The sequence below is a fragment of the Chinchilla lanigera genome, unplaced genomic scaffold, assembly GCF_000276665.1.
Source record: "Chinchilla lanigera isolate Chin_1 unplaced genomic scaffold, ChiLan1.0 scaffold00074, whole genome shotgun sequence".
Classification (NCBI taxonomy): Eukaryota; Metazoa; Chordata; class Mammalia; order Rodentia; family Chinchillidae; genus Chinchilla; species Chinchilla lanigera.
Window position 1 is genome coordinate 11646330 of NW_004955475.1, and position 16037 is coordinate 11662366.

Here is a 16037-nt window from a genome sequence, read left to right on the forward strand (position 1 = left end):
TTGTCTTTTTGAGACAGGGTCTTGCTATGCAGTTCAGGCTGGCCTTGAGCTCACTTTGTAGCCCAGGCTGGTCTTGAACTCACAATGATCCTCCTGCCCCAGCCTCCTGAGTGCTGGGATTACAGGCGTGCACCACCACATCCAGGTTGTTCTTGTGCTTCTTAGCTGTGTCACTGTCACAGTTTATATCTAGACAGCGCCCCAAACCCTCACGTGCTCATAGGTGGGGGGTTTGGAAGGTGACTGGATCATGGGTGTATGATACTGGATCGGTCCACTGACGGGTTTGTAGCTGGGTATGACGCTGGGAGGTGAAGCTTGGTGGGAGGTGGGGGGACACCATAGGCGTGGCCCGGATGGGAGTATAAATACCCTTCCTCCATCCCATTCTGCTTCCTGCCTGTTATGCTAGGAGTAAGCTTCCTCTGCGATGCCCCTCTTTCAGGCCACCCTGCCTGGAGCCAGCTGACTATGGACTGAAACCTACACAGACTATGTGCTAAATAAACCTCTCCTGTAACTTGTGGGTGCTGGGTATTTTGTCCTAGCAATGAGAAAGTAACTAAGACAGTGACCTTGGGCCAAGTGCTTCCTATCACCTCTTGTTTTGTGTGTACCGGGAATGGAACTCAGGACCTTACACTTGCCAGGCAGGTAGGTGCTGTGCCGCCGAATTATCTCCCCGGCCCTTCCCACCACCTCTGGACCTACCTTTCTTCTTTTTTGAGAGGGTCTTGCTGTGCAGCCCAGGCTGGCCTTGAACTCCTGGGCTCGCCAGACTTGACGCCACACAACCATAGTGCCAGCTACTAAAGCAGGGGGAACACAAATACAAGGCCAGACCGGGAAACATAGCAAGACCCTATCTCAAAAAGGGGAACGGGGCTGGCTTCAAATTCTAGTAAACACACACACACACACACACACTCCTGGGCTCAGATGAGCCTCCTGCCTCAGCTTTCCAAGTACCTGAGATTTCTCGTACAGTGCTTGACTTGTGAAGATTTAATGAGGTGATTATGTAGGACCCCAGCTCCACAGCTAGCACAGAACAGATGTTCCCTGAGGGCTACCTGCCTCCTTGGCCTTCCTTTTTCAGGCAGGTTGGAGAAGTTTCACAGTGGAGCTAAGATAAGAGGAGCTGTGATAGATGAGTGGGGCTTCGTTTACCTGGAAAAGAGAAGCAAAGGGTTCACCCTTCACAGCAGGAAGGAGGAAGTACAGATGATGGCAGGCAGGCCACAGCGGAAGCCCTGGGGGTGGGGAAGGCTGCAGGAGGACAGGGAGCCCTGGATGTGGAGAAGGAAGACAGTCATGTGCAAGGAAAGGGCCCCAACTGGGAGTGGTAAAGGGATGGGAGGCCAACCTCCTGGCCCCCCAGCTCTGCCTTGGATCAGACCTACCCTTTTAAAACCTTCTGAGTTACAGGAATAAGCTGGCTTTAACTGTGGCACAAACTCCCAGCACACCGAGGAGTTACTGAGGTTTGTACTGCGAGGGATCACACAGCGAACATCTGCTTGGCTACTGGCCAGGACAGACCTCCCTGTCTGAGCCTGACCATACACACACTGATTACAAACATATGGCCTCCAAGGCCCGGCCTTTGAGCAAAAGCCATCTTTTACTCTGGCCTGGGGCTTGTCACCAGGGTCCCTTACTAATTGCATAAAAACATAAAGCCCCTTAATTGGGACCACTAGGCCCATGCTGAGGAAACTCGCATCCAGAATCACAGACACAACCCCTGTCCTGGAGAGAAGCTCTGATAGCACGCTGTCTGGGTTCCCAGCCAGCCTCATCCCATTATGCAAGTGTGGATCTGTCTCTGGACCCCTCTGAGCCTTACTTTCCAGCTCTCCAAAGAAGGATGTAAATGGTACCTCCTCCACTGCTGAGGCCAGTACGAACAACAATGTGGTCTTCACCTTGCCTCTGTTCCCACCCCGTTCTCAGTATTACCACTTCCCCTGCTATGTGATTCAAAGTAAAGACTGTACCAAACTGTACAAAGGGTAAGAAAGGCTGCCCAAGTTCTGGTTTCTCCTGTAATAACTACTGATTGTTTTTTGGTTTTTTTTTTGGATAGGGTCTCACTATGTAGTTCAGGCTGGCCTTGAACTCACTATGTAGCACAGGTTAGCCTGAAACGCACAGCGATCTCTTGCCTCAGCCTCCCAAGTGCTGGGATTACAGGTGTGTGCCACCATGCCTGGCTGATGTTTTTTTTTTTTTTTGTATTGGGGATTGTACCCAGGGCCTTCACACCAAGCTACATCCTCAGACTTTTTTATTTTTATACTTATTTTTCTGTGACAGGGCCTAAGATGGGCTCAAATTTACAATGCTCTTGCCTCAGCCTCCCAGAATGATCAGATTATAGGCATACGCCACCATGTCAGCTTTTTGTTTTTTTTTTTTTTTGAGGCAGGGTCTCACCGTGTTGCCCAGGCTACCTTTGATCTCAAGAGCCTCAGGCCTCAGACCTCTGAGTGCTGGGACTTTAAGCACGCACACACTGACTTTAATCATTTGCTGTCAGCTGGATCTGGTTATCACAGTTATCAGGTCCGGGGCCTGGAGTGCAGCTTAGTGGCAGATCACCTGGCTAGCACGTACAAGGCCCTGAGTTCTGTTCCTAGCACTGCAAGAAAATATTACAGCTATCAAGATCAGCAATATAAACTAGCACTGACTTCAACTAATGATTCATAATTACATTAATGTGACAGTCTACCGTAAGTTATCACCATGAGGCTATCATATTAATTTGGATTTTGTGGCTCTCTCCCCATCCTCACTTCTCAGAGCTTCAGCTTCCCTGGCTTGGCTTAGCATGCACGCTACCCCTAAAGCTTTGATTTTGTGCTCTCTTCCTGGAAAACCTTGTCTTGCTAAGACCCTTTCCAGGCCCTCCCCCAGACTCAGGGAGACATAGACACCTTTCTTTTTTTTCCTCCTTTGCCACACTGGGATTGAACCCAGGCCAGTGCACTGAGCTACACCTTTAATTCTTTTTCTGAGACAAGGTCTTGCTAAATTCCTAAATTGCCCAACCCAGGCTCAAAACTGCAATCCTCTTTCCTGTCTCCCAGAGTGCTGGGATTACAGGCATGGCCACCACACACCCAGCTAGGCAGCCCTTCTGCGGGCACAAAGTGCCCTGTGCTGACCTTCTCAACGCATCTATCACACCATATTGTAATGCATCTCACTTTGATAGAGTTGTGTTTTTTTGAGCTGTAGGTCTCACTATATTGCCCAGACTGTCCTCAAATGATCCTCCTGCCTCAGTCTCCAGAGTAGCTAGAACTACAGGCATGTACCACTGTGCCCAGATAGGAGCTTTATATTTTAGTTTCCTCTATATCCCCAGCTCTTAGCACTCTTCTGGGCTAGTCATTGTTCAGCAAATACTTGTTGACTGAGTATGGTGGTGCAAGTCTGTAATTCCAGCACACAGGAAGCTGAGGCAGGAGGATCACCATAAATGCATGCATGCCTGTTGAATGGAGAGTCAGGTGGCTGTGATCAGCTCTTCCACCAAGCCTGAGCCCCCTGAGCCAACTTCCTCCAAGCGAAAAGCTGATGGTGGGTGGCTGACTAGGTCACTGGGAGTACAGCCTATGCCTGCCCTAGAGGTACTTCTGAGTGCATAATCATCTCCTTCCCTGTGGGCTTGAAAAAGGGGTGGGGATTTTTGTTATCTGTAAAATGGCAAATAAGCCCCATCTCTGAGGTCCTCATGGAGATGCAGAGGTAACAGCAGGAGGTGCCTTGTAAGCTACAAAGGGCTATACAAAGCACTTGATGATGATCCAACAGAAATTGCGCTCCTTTGTCTCAAGCTTTCCAAGACCCACTCAGACAAGGGCCCTCCTGTTTGTACAGCACTATCTCCCGCAATCAGGTTACAATTGACATTATCACTTTCTTTACATCTGGCAGATTCCCAGCCTGCAGCAATGTACCAGTCACCATAGAGACCTGAGGAGTATCCTCATCTCCCTGCTATCATATTACAAACCAACCATTAAAGTGGATTATTTTGCAGATGGCTGATTTCATACATTCAATGCTGATTCTATTAGGTGACATTTCCTGACTTTGTTCCCTTATGCACAAGAAAAACTGCATTTTTGGTTTTTTTGAGACAGGGTCTCACTACATATAGTTCAGGCTGGCCTTGAACTCCCAGTGATCCTCCTGCCTGAGACTGCCACGCCACCATTTCCGGCTAAAACTATGGGTTTTTGTATTTTTAGAAGCAAGAAAATACAAGGTTGTTGGAACTGTAAGGAAACTGGATGGATGAAATGTTTGTAGGGGAACCAAGGGATGAACTATTTACTCCTTCATTCAACTGCTAGGCGCCCACTGTATGCCAGTGAGTGGCCTAGACACTAGGGATAGTTGTGAACAAAATCAAGTCTTATGGAGCTGGACGTGGTGCATGCCTGTAATCCCAGTACTCAGGAGGCTGAGGCAGGAGGAGGATGGCCATGAGTTCAAGACCAGCCTAGGCTACACAGCAAGTTTAAGACCACCCTAAATTAGAGACCTCGTCTCTAAACACCGAAAGAAAATTTAGTCTTACAGAGTTAAATTTAAATACAGTGTGGCAATATGTAAGAACAGGGAAGCAGTATGCATAGGCTCCTAACCTTCCTAAGATTTTCCAGAGGAAGCAACATCTCATTTGAGACCTGAAAGATGGGTAAGTCAGCCAGAAATAAAATTAGGGGAGGGAGCCAGGTACAGTGGTGCAGACATGTAATCCCAGCTACTCAGGAGGCTGAGGCAGGATTGACTACAAAGCCAGCCTGAGCAATACAGAATTGGGAAAAAAAAAGTTCCTGGGAAATGGAATAGTATCTAAAGACTGAAGAGAGGACAGGATAAATTTGAGAACCTAAAAGAAAATTAGAAAAAAAACCCTGGAGCTGGACTTGCCAGTGCGTGCTTGTAATTCTAGCCCCTTGGGAGGTTGAGGCCGGAAGATCCAAAGCTGGAGTTCAGCCTGGATATTTGGGCGACTTTGCAAGACCCTGTCTCAAAATAAAAAGTAGAAGGAGTACCTTAGTGCAAAGGCCCTGGTTTAATCCTTAGTACCACTCACACACAACCAGTGACTGCAAGAAGAGGAACACTCCAGGGGTGAATTCTGTTTGGGTACACTCAGTTGGAGGTGTCTGGGGACTACCCAAGAGGAAATGTGCAGGTGGCAGGTGACCACGTGGGCCTTATCTCAAAGAAAGCCAGTGAACAATGAATTGGGAGTTGGGGGCTACTGTGTTGTCCTTCTGTAGAGAACAAAGCTAGGACCACACCGGTGGGAGGGTTTGCGGCAGCCCAAGGAGTTCAGACTTGATTCCAGGCAATGCATCTGGACAAGAGGTGTTAAGAGGACAGAGTGACAAGCTGAGCTCCGGGGCTTGGGCAGTAGTGGGACAGGGAGGACCCAGCCCGCAGCCAAGATGGCTGAGCCCACGGCAGCCCGAGGGGAACTGAAGCAGCTCACTGCACAGGACCAGGGCCGCCTGCTGGAGCTGCTGGTGTGACACATGCGTGTGTTCCAACTGGCTCTTACCAGAGCCAGCTGTTCCATGTTCTGGGATTTTCTGAGCCACTTGTTAAAAAAAAAGCCAGTATCAAAAACTAGAAATAATTTAAAATAGATTTAAAATTTTTACTATATGAACAATGAAGTAAATTATATGAAGTACAAAGACAATGAATACTAAAAGCTTGTTAGTTCCTGGGGCTAGGGATGTAGCTCAGTAGTACAGCGTGTAGGTATCTCTGGGATCAATCCTCAGTATGAATACAAACATACCAAAACCCCTCACTACTTCCTAATTATTTTACTATTGCCTACTTTCTCTGGTTACTCATGCCTCTTGTATCTGCTTGGTGGAAATGATGTGTACTGGTGTGCCCATCTTTTCCTAAGTCCCTGTACTATGACGTTGTATCTGTAGCTTGAAGTCTGCCATGAAAACTGGCCAACATTACAAATCAGGACTTGGTTCGTTGTTTTGTTGAAGGTCTAGAGTTAAGAAACTGCTGAAAATGTTAAAAATTCACAGAAAGCTGAGTCACATCTACAACCCTAGCACTCTAGGAGACTGAGGCAGGAAGATCCCAAGTTTGAGCTCAGCCTGGGCAATTGTGACACTGTCTCAAAATTTTAAAAAGGCAGGGGATGTAACTCAGTGCAAAGCCTCTGAGTTCCACCCCTGTACCCCTCCAAAAAAGCTTAATACACATTTTGAAATATCAACAAAAATGGGTTCTGAGTCAGGTGTGGTGGTGTACGCCTATAACCTCAGCACTTGTGAGGCTGAGGCAGGAGGATTGCTACGAGTTTCAGGCCAGCCTAGGCTACAAAGTGAGTTCAAGACCAGTCTGAACTACACAGTAACCTGCAGAGTGAAACCCTGTCTCAAAAAGGCAAAATAATGAAAAAAAAAAAAAAAGGTTCTGGACATATTTTGCAGATAGTCACCAGGATTTTTTTCTTTTTTTGTTTGTTTTTCTTCTGGTACCAGGAATCGAACTCAGGACCTTGTGCTTGTCAGGCAGACGCTTTGCCGCTGAGCTAAATCCCCAGCCCCTTTTTCCAGCTATATATAAGTAAACATTTTTTTTGAGACAGGATCTCACTGTGTAGTCCAGTCTTGCCTCAGATGTGCAGTGATCCTCCTGCCCCAGCATCCCAAGTGCTGGGATTACAGGTGTGTGCCATTATATCCAGCAATTAAGTAAACATTAGACAAAATTGAGTAAACAGCATAAAAACAAGTCATATATTTGGTAAACTCTTAAATGTGATGCTTCAACCAACCACACCTTCCACAAAACGTTCTCTTTGGCAGATGAAACAATATCCTGAAGGTATAATTAAGTTTAGGTACTCGACCAATTAAAATCCTCCAAAATCAATTTGGGATTTGACTCCAACCATAAGAGCCATTCTGAAACTTAACAGAATGTAATTTTCCACACTGAATGTCTTCTAGGGAGAATGACCCCTAAATATTTCAGACAGTTCACATATATTCAATACCACTCAATGACAGGAATAATTTTCTTTTCAATATTTACTTACTTACTGAGACAGGGTCTGGCTATGTAGTTCAGGCTGGCCTCCAACTTTCCTGCCTCAGCCTCGAGTGTTGGAATTACAGATATGCACTACCATGCCCGGCTAAGAGCTAATTCTTAATATCCATTATACAGCATAAAGCCATTAGGTATAATTGGTAGGGGCTGGGGATTTAGCTCAGCGGCACAGTGCCTGCCTGGCAAGCACAAGGTCACGAGTTCGATTCCTGGTACTGGAAAAAAATCAAGAAAGACCTAACCAGGAGATATAAGTGGAATAGCTTCCCAAGTGACTATATTAGCTGCCTTTGGGCTTGGTCTTTCTGACCGAACGGTAGCTGATCACACTTAGAACAGCTACCAACTCTTGTTAACAAAATACCATAAATTTTAAAAAGACAAAACAAGAAAGTAAACTCCAGGCAGAATTTTTGTTCCCTGTTGCGTCAAAGTAATGCTTGATCAACATGAGGTTGTGAGGAATCCTTGCCTGGCATAGGGTGCACACCTATAATCCCAGCACTTGGGAGGCTGAGGCAGGATTAGCAGTTCAAGACCAGTCTAGATTACATACAAAGTTCAAGGTCAGCCTGAATTACATAGTAAGACCCTGTCTCAAAAAAAGGTGAGTCCAGTATCTTTTGAATGAGTAAATATCACAGACTTTTAAGTATTTGTTAGACATTATAAAAAATGTTCTAACTATGACTATGTATAATAGCAATAAAAATAGGTCTGAAACACAATTCTATTTTAGAGAGCTCAATTTAAAAGAAATTAAGGGGTAGCACCCAGGTATGAAAACATGCTCTTCAGGTATCTACTTTCTGTAGGACTGCATCAACCTGTTGATCATGACATCTTTTATTTTTTGGTACTAAGGATAGAACACAAGGGCCTTCACACTGAACTACACCTGCACCATTTTGTATTTTTTGAGATCTTCTCACCTAGTTGCCCAGGCTGGACTTGGAATTTTCAATCTTTCTGCCTCACCCCAAGTAGTGGGATTATGGTACATACCACTACGTCCAGCTGGCCTATCTTTTCGTAAGTCTCGGTCTAAAAATTAAAATGCCTAGAGCCAATATATTACGGGCCTATTATATTTTCTGTATAGCTTTTAATTAATCTTTATATAATCTAAAAATATCACATGCCTTCTCTCAAAAGCCCTTGCTTTTGGGAAGTAGAAATCTGCCATGACATGAGAGGAAAGACTAGGTAAGACTGATCGCTGTGGGCCAATGGAGGGAACTGAAACGGAAGATCTGAGTATCAAAATGTCAGAAAGGTCTGAGGGCAGAGCGCACTGACCCTGAACTTTGTATGTAATCTAGACTGGTCTTGCACTGGTAATCCTGCCTCAGCCTCCCAAGTGCTGGGATTATAGGTGTGCACCACTAGCCCAGCATGCTTGAGGCTCTGTATTTAACCCCCAGCAACAAATCGAATGGTTCTATAAACTACATAAATCCTTCCTCTATTTCTTGTGGTACTGAGATTGAAGCAGCCCTTGTCCAGCAAAGGTTGTGCTGAGTCGGGGACCCAGCACTCAGGTTACCGGCTGGAGCCTCACTCTGCCTTTCCCGGCTCAACCTGTTCCTCCAGGGCCCCAAGAGATCACCTCTGACCTGGGCCCTCCTCACAACTAGCTGCTTAGACGTGCTCTGCTGTCTTGGCCAAGAGAACCGTGTTTAGTCAACATCTGCCTGACGAGGTCATTTTTGGAGCCCTCTTACCCCATCCCATTTGCCTGGGTCCAGTTCCTGTAAATTTTACTTCCCCCTGGTAGAAAAGGTGTGCCAAGGCTTCTGGCTATGATGTCTGCAACAGGGAAGACAGAAAAGCCCTGTGGGCCAAATCCAGGCTTCAGAGACCCTTGAGCACCCTTCCTTTAATTTTTTTTTTTTTTGTCTTTTTGAGACAGGATCTCACTGTGCAGCTCAGGCTAGCCTCGAACTCACAACAATCCTCCTGCCTCAGCCTCCCGAGTGCTGCGAGTGCTGGGATTACAGGTGTGTGCCACTGTGCCCGGCTCATCCTTCAACCGGTTAGTTCAGATGCTGCTCAGGATCTCCAGCAGAACTATGTATCCTGCAGACCCTTACCGAGCTCAGGGCACAGCCTATGGGAGGAACACACTGCTTCAATCCAGTGCCTCGGTGGATCTGCCGTTACTACCCGACCACGCACCTGAATAACCATTCAACATGGCCTGGCTAAACATGCGAACTGACTCCACACACAACATCTTAGGTGACGATACCCAGAACCCAACTGACTTCTCCCCCAACTCTGCAATGGTCACATGGTGAGAGATAACTAAGAGGGCAGTGGCTCTTACTTAGGGTACTTTTGCTTCTCAGAGCATACCTGGCAATTTCTGTACAGCAGCACCAAGTCCACTTAGGAATGAGTTGTTCCGGGAGAATGTTCAAAATTTGGATTGGTTCTTAAGTCCAACGGTCTTTTATACAGATACACAATGTACATTCCTCTGAACTGCCTCGCAGTCCCCTCTGCATCAGTGCTGCTTTTCCTCTTGCTTCTGGACATCCTGGGCTCTGACTGAGCACTGTACTACGGCACACTAAGCACACAGCAGCGCAACTGTGACAGTGTCCAACAGACACGTGCACCACTTCCACAATTTGTTTGCAATTCGAGGTCCGTTCCTATCCGCGAAAGTTCGAGACTTGGATGTTCAGAAGTCAGGAACTTACTATGGTTCCTTAGGGCTGTCACAACTGTGAGGCGCTGTACCAAGAATGTCACTGACACATCCTACCAGCTAGAGAATGATGCACGCTATGTCTTTGTATCAGTAGAGCCCATATATTTATGAGCCTTGCTAGCATCTGGAAGTTTTCACCTTGCATTTGGCAGAAGGGCGCAGCGGTGGGGAAAGTAGACAAAACAGCCCCAAGAATGGGTTCGTGCAATAAAGGCAGGAGGAAAAAAAAGTCAAGTCTGGTATACTCTACGAGATGCCAAAGGGTCCCAGAGACTGCCTAAGCCCACGAGAATTCAATCTGCTTTCCTGTTATAAAGTAAGATGAGCAGGGGATTGTAAATCAAAAAGACAGCACAAAACCAAGAGCATGTCATCATGCTGTATTATTGAGTACAGATGACTCCCCTCCTGTCACCTAGAGACCATTTCACCCACTGCTCTGCTTGGCTGCCAGCCTCTTGTCTCTCTCTTCAGCAATGGTGAGGCGGATTCCCTTTCCCCGGGGAAGAGAAATCCACGGTTTGTTGCCCTGAGGGAAAAAAAACAGAATCAAACCTTGCCACACAGCGACTCTACCGGCAGTACAGCACAGGCTCTATTTGTCATCTCGTTTATGGCACTAAAGCGTGTTGATCAGTGCTGGCCACCAGCTGGGCAGCCCTGGGACTCAGCCAGATGCTGGTCTGATGATGTCCCGCACTGCTTGGGTTGCTGGGGCCACCCTACTCAACTCGCTGCTCACATTCATCGTGGATGTGAACAGTAGCACCCCCTAACATCTTACAGACCTCCCGCGCATGGCATGCACTCACACCGAGTCACAGGGCAGTAGTACCCCAGGCTGATCATTGAAAACAAAGCCACAAATCACTTAAGGACCCATCTGAGAAACATTCCGTGACTGGGGCTGCTCACTAACCAAGGTGATCAGGTCCCCTACTGGTTCTGTGACACGGAAAGAGCCCAGGTTGACTGAGTCTAGCCAGCTCTGTGTGCATTGAACACACCTCCCTAGAAACCACAGGAGGGAAACCCAGACTTACTTTGCCAATAACAAAAATGTTGGAGAGCCGGGTGGCAAAGCTGTTGCCATTGGCATCTTTCACATGGACCACATCAAAAGAGCCAGGATGCCTCTCCCTGTTGGTGATCACACCGATCCTTCCCAAGTTGGCGCCTCCAGTCACCATACACAGGTTACCTAGGCAGAAGAAATCTTACAAACAGGGCACCAAGCTAAGTGATGATGACCCAATGTAACCGATGAGAAAGAGCTCAGACAAATGTCTACGAAGAAGTGCAAAGGTGGGTGTGGTGCACACCTTAAGTCCGGGTACCTGGGAAGGCTGAAGGGGGAGGACTGTGACAAACTCAGCCTGGGCAGCACAGTGCGATCCCATGTCCAAAACAAAAACAAGAAAACCCCCTAAAATAACCAAGCTTAGAGGCTGAGGGTGTAACTCAATCCACAAGTGCTTGCCTGGCATGCGTAAGGCCCTGGATTCCATTCTGGGGCAAGGAGGGCAGCCATACACCAGTAAGTTTATTCAACCATTCCCAGCTGAATTTATTCCCATGAATCTATACTTTTTTGGTTTGGTTTTGTTTTGTTTGAGACAAGAGACCCACTGTGTAGTCCAGGCGAGCCTTGAACTGGAAGCAAGCCTCCTGCCTCAGTCTCCCACTAGTGCTGGGATTACAGGCGTGCGCCACTAAGCCCAGCTTGGATCTTCTCTGCTCCTAAGCCCCCTTATTTGTCCCATCCCTCATGGACAGTAACAAATGTAAATTCCACACTGAAGACAACCTTGGTCGGGTCCTTAACACCTCTTGCCTGACTGCTGAGCTTCCAAGGCACAACTTGCTATTCACGGTCCTGACAGACTTCAGTCAGCGCTATGGAGGGCTACATCGAAATCAGGCTGGCTTTCCTGCCCTCAAATTTTCCCATGGTGGGGGCTTTTGAGACACCCGTAACAGGCCTGAGAATGAATTTTAGACCAGACCTCTGAAAGTAAAAGATACTATAAAGGGTGTGTGTGAAGTGGATGGCTTAAAAAAAAGAGAAACCAATAAACAAAAATGAAACAACTCAAACCCAGGCACCATGTCATTCATAGTGCTCAATTAAATTTAGATTAACAGAGCCAGGGGAGGTGGCACATGCCTGTAAAGTCCAGCACTCCCGAGGCAGAGGCAGGAAGGTCACTAGTTCAAGGCCACTCCAGGCTACCTAGCTGTCACAAAGAGAAACAGTTCTTACACATGGCTTTAATGAGGCCCAACAGGCAAGGAAGCTGCTTACCAGTGTCAAACTTGATAAAATCGGTAATCTTGCCAGTATCCAAATCAATCTGGATGGTGTCATTCACCTTGATGAGGGGATCAGGGTAGCGAATGGTGCGAGCATCATGGGTCACGAGATGTGGGATTCCCTTCGTGCCCACAAAGATCTTTCTTACTTTGCACAACTTATACTAGAAACAAAGGGTTAGCCACATTTAAGTCTAGTTCATGTGCACTACATTCCACAGTAGATGAGTTTTTCCAAGATACAAGTCACTGGCTTCAAATTGCAGTTAGCAGTTAAGAGGCAACAAGACTGGGTTTCCTGGACTGTGGCAGAATGGCTGAGGCTCTAACCTTTCCTTCCAGCTCCATGAACTGCAGACTGCCCTGTTCTTGGTTAGTCTTCCTGCTATTTATTTTCCTCCCATCACTGCCATTACCTCTGTGTTAAAACTTCAGGCACTGAATGAAGGGCATGCCCATAAACCTCCAACACCCACCACCACGGTTCTGCCACTAAATCCCACTTCTTTCCTCAGGCTCTTCCAAGCCTAGTAGGGAGCTCTAGGGATTCCGCCCTCCAACTCACCCTGATCTCCCTGCAGGTCTCAATGCACCCTCTGTATCCCAACTGAATTCTGCCTCCTCGCCAACAACTGTACTGCCAGTTCATCCAACCAAGTATTTCACAAAGCATTTCCATTCTGGACTTCTACTCCCTGATGTCCTCAAAGCAGAGCAAATTACTACAGGCCACTGGACATGTGCCCTCTGGCCTACTGATAACAAGGTAGCATTCAAGTGAATTCACCTTCATTTACGGCCAATTCAAGAACCTTTGTGAGCTGAATTAAACCACCAGACTCCAAATCCTTTTTGAATTATGTCAAACTAGCGCCTCAAACATCATCAGTCTCTCCACACCTTCCCTTTCCCAATGTGAAAGCCAGACCCGCAAATGGAGACTCGGCAGAGGGCCAACTACATTGAACCAGGCTGATTCTCTGGTCCTTAAAGACACATTAAAGAAAAGTTCTTAACGGGATTTTATTTTTCCTACCAAGTAATCTTAGCAGAGACCCTGTCTGCTTGCGCCACTCACCTTGGCCTCCTCAGGTGTAATGCGGTGAACAGCAAAGCGACCCTTGGTGTCATAGATCAGACGGAAATTCTCTCCAGTCTTGTCAATGCTGATAACATCTGATAGATAACAGTGACCAAAGTCACCAGTGACCCTCATGACCCCGTTGGGCAACCACAACTGCTTAAGGAAGTAAGCTGCATTTTTAGACTATCTTGCAAAATTCCAAGCAAATGGTTTTGAGAAGTGATTAAGGATTGTTTGCAGCTCCACAGTATGTGAGTGAAAACACTGGGGCACACAAATCCCCTCTTCATCCCTTAACTGCAAGAAAGAACACAGGCCACACCTGTCACTCTGTAGGCTCCCTTAGCAGGGTACCAAATTCCTAGGCACACAGGCATTACTGGATATTTTTGGAAGACCAAGAGAAAACACTCAAGAGTAGCACTATCGGAAGGCCCTCTGCTCACCACTTACCCATAAAACCAGCAGGGTAGGTTATATCAGTTCGGACCTTGCCATCAATCTTAATGAAGCGCTGCATGCAAATCTTCTTTACTTCATCGCCTGTCAGGGCGTACTTGAGTCTGTTCCTTAGGAAGATGATAAGAGGCAGACATTCTCTCAGCTTGTGGGGACCGGTGGATGGACGAGGTGCCTGTAGAATTAAAAATGGCATTTTAGAAAAATGTACAGCACTTTATCCTGCAAAGGACCAGGCCCATCAATAATTAATGCCAGAGATATGAGTACATGTAAGTGTACCCTGTGGCACTTACATGTGTGAAATAATCTAGGCACCAAGATGTACCAAGAGTGAGGTGGGGTGCAGCTCAGGGCCTTCAGGAGCACAGCAACCCAACAGATATAATCCCCCTCGCCTGACACATAAAGCAAAGATGTAAAATGTCAAAGGCACTTACAGTGTAAAGATACTTACAAACACACCGGTCAGTTTATCCAGCATCCAATGCTTTGGAGCTGCTACCCGCTTCAGGTGCTTCTTAGGACCACGAGCCTTAAAAAAGTTTCAGAATGCAATGCTACTGAATGACTTCAAGTTTCCTCAAGTAATAACTCACATAGACAAGTGCGTAACTCCTTGAAAGAACCAACTTTCAACAGTGTCCTCCTCAAAACGTGGGTAAGGTTAAAAGCATAGGGCTCTGAGAGACCAAAGAAAGGCATACAGAGTATCTAGGAACTGTTCTCACCATACAGAACAGGTTTACTGCTTACTAAGTTTGAGAACTGGCTAAGTACCTTCATGTTATTACTTCATAGTGTGCCTGGCTACAAACATTAGGCTCTTTCTATGGCACTAGGCTGATGAAATGGCCAGGGACCCAAACTTGAGACACAGAACTAGACTATACACGAACGGCCCAGAATGCTATGTACACTTCTGCCAATCAGTGGCGTTTCTGCATGTAACCCCCTGGTTTTCTATGGCACTAGGCTGATGCAATGGCCAGGGACCCAAACTTGAGACACAGAACTAGACTATACATGAACGGCCCAGAATGCTATGTACACTTCTGCCAATCAGTGGCGTTTCTGCATGTAACCCCCTGGTTTTCTATGGCACTAGGCTGATGCAATGGCCAGGGACCCAAACTTGAGACACAGAACTAGACTATACACGAACGGCCCAGAATGCTATGTACACTTCTGCCAATCAGTGGCGTTTCTGCATGTAACCACCTGGTTTAAGGGGTCTGGGGCAAGATTAATCGGCCTTTGGCACTGCAACGTGTACTGCTCCTTCATGTTTAAGAAGCGGGAGCTTTCTAAGTGTTCTGTACAGATGCTTACTGGGAACCTAAAGTTATGCTGTGTCAAAAATAATGACCAAGGAACCCCTTCTGTGCCGGGTAGCTCTGGTGCCCAACTGCCCCGGGCTCGCCCCCTGCCCGGCCGCAGCTCCGGCCGGATCAGACAGTCACTTCTCAGGGGATCAGAGAATGCGTGGCAGGGCCAGCGAACAAGGCCTTCCCGCCCGCAGCACCAAATACATCACTCCCTCCCCAAATCGGCGATCGCCCTCGTCCTGGAGCCCGACCCGGTCGACCCTGAGAGCGCACTGCCTTAGTCTCGGTCCAGCCGTGCCCGACGAGAGCCCTGAAGCCCGGGAAGCCCCGGCCAGAGAGGATGGACGCCGATGCGACCCAGGAGCTCGCCGGGCTCCCGCCTTACCATGGCTGTGCCGGAACGGAAAGAGGCCGGCCTTCTTCCGCTGAGCGAAGAAATGAGGGTGGGAAGTTGCGCGCGCTGGGGCCTCGGATGCCCCGCCCAGCTCTCCGCGAGCCTGGGACTTTATTTTGCCACCTGCTGGTGGGAGGTCAGAGGTTCTGAGTGAGGGCGGGGTCGCGGGGCGGGGGACACTGCCGTCTCCCGCTTCCTGCCCTTGCTCCTCGCGCGTGTGCTGAGCGCCTCTGGTGCTCCTGATGACGAGCTAAGTGCTGGGAGTACAAAGATGAACCAGGCGAGATCCCCGCCGTCAAGGAGAGTGCAAAATGTAGCTATTTAAATCCTACCTACGGACGATTATATAATCAATAGGAAATACTTTGGCCAGGTTTGGTGACGCACGCTTGTAATCCCAGCACTTGGGAGGCTGAGGTAAGAGGATCATTGCGAGTTCCAAGCCAGCCTGGACTACATAATGAGACCCTGTCTTAACACACACACACACAGACGAAACACTTTAATAAATATTTGATACTATTTCTTAAACATATGTAGTCGGTGTCATCTTCCACATTCGCCCGAACCAGCCACCCCGCGCACAGAGTTGCTAAGAGCCAACAACTTTTGTGC

General features: G+C 47.6%; 1 protein-coding gene across 1 annotated transcript; it reads right to left on the reverse strand.

Moving 5' to 3' along the window:
- Positions 1–10207: 10207 nt before the first annotated feature.
- Positions 10208–15474, reverse strand: Rps4x (ribosomal protein S4, X-linked). Its single transcript, XM_005401686.2, has 7 exons — positions 15414–15474; positions 14158–14235; positions 13695–13875; positions 13236–13333; positions 12150–12321; positions 10888–11045; positions 10208–10373 (listed from the first exon to the last, which is right to left on the reverse strand). Exons 1-7 carry the CDS (start codon positions 15414–15416, stop codon positions 10272–10274), a joined length of 792 nt encoding a protein of 263 aa, XP_005401743.1. The 5' UTR covers positions 15417–15474; the 3' UTR covers positions 10208–10271.
- Between the last annotated feature and the right edge of the window lie 563 nt (positions 15475–16037).

Bases quoted from the DNA above. Each gene is read 5' to 3' on its own strand.
- Rps4x (XM_005401686.2), bottom strand. The intron at 13,876-14,157 runs GTAAGTATCTTT...TTAATTCTACAG, and splicing joins ATAAACTGACCGGTGTGTTT to GCACCTCGTCCATCCACCGG. The intron at 11,046-12,149 runs GTAAGCAGCTTC...TCTTCTGCCTAG, and splicing joins TTTTATCAAGTTTGACACTG to GTAACCTGTGTATGGTGACT.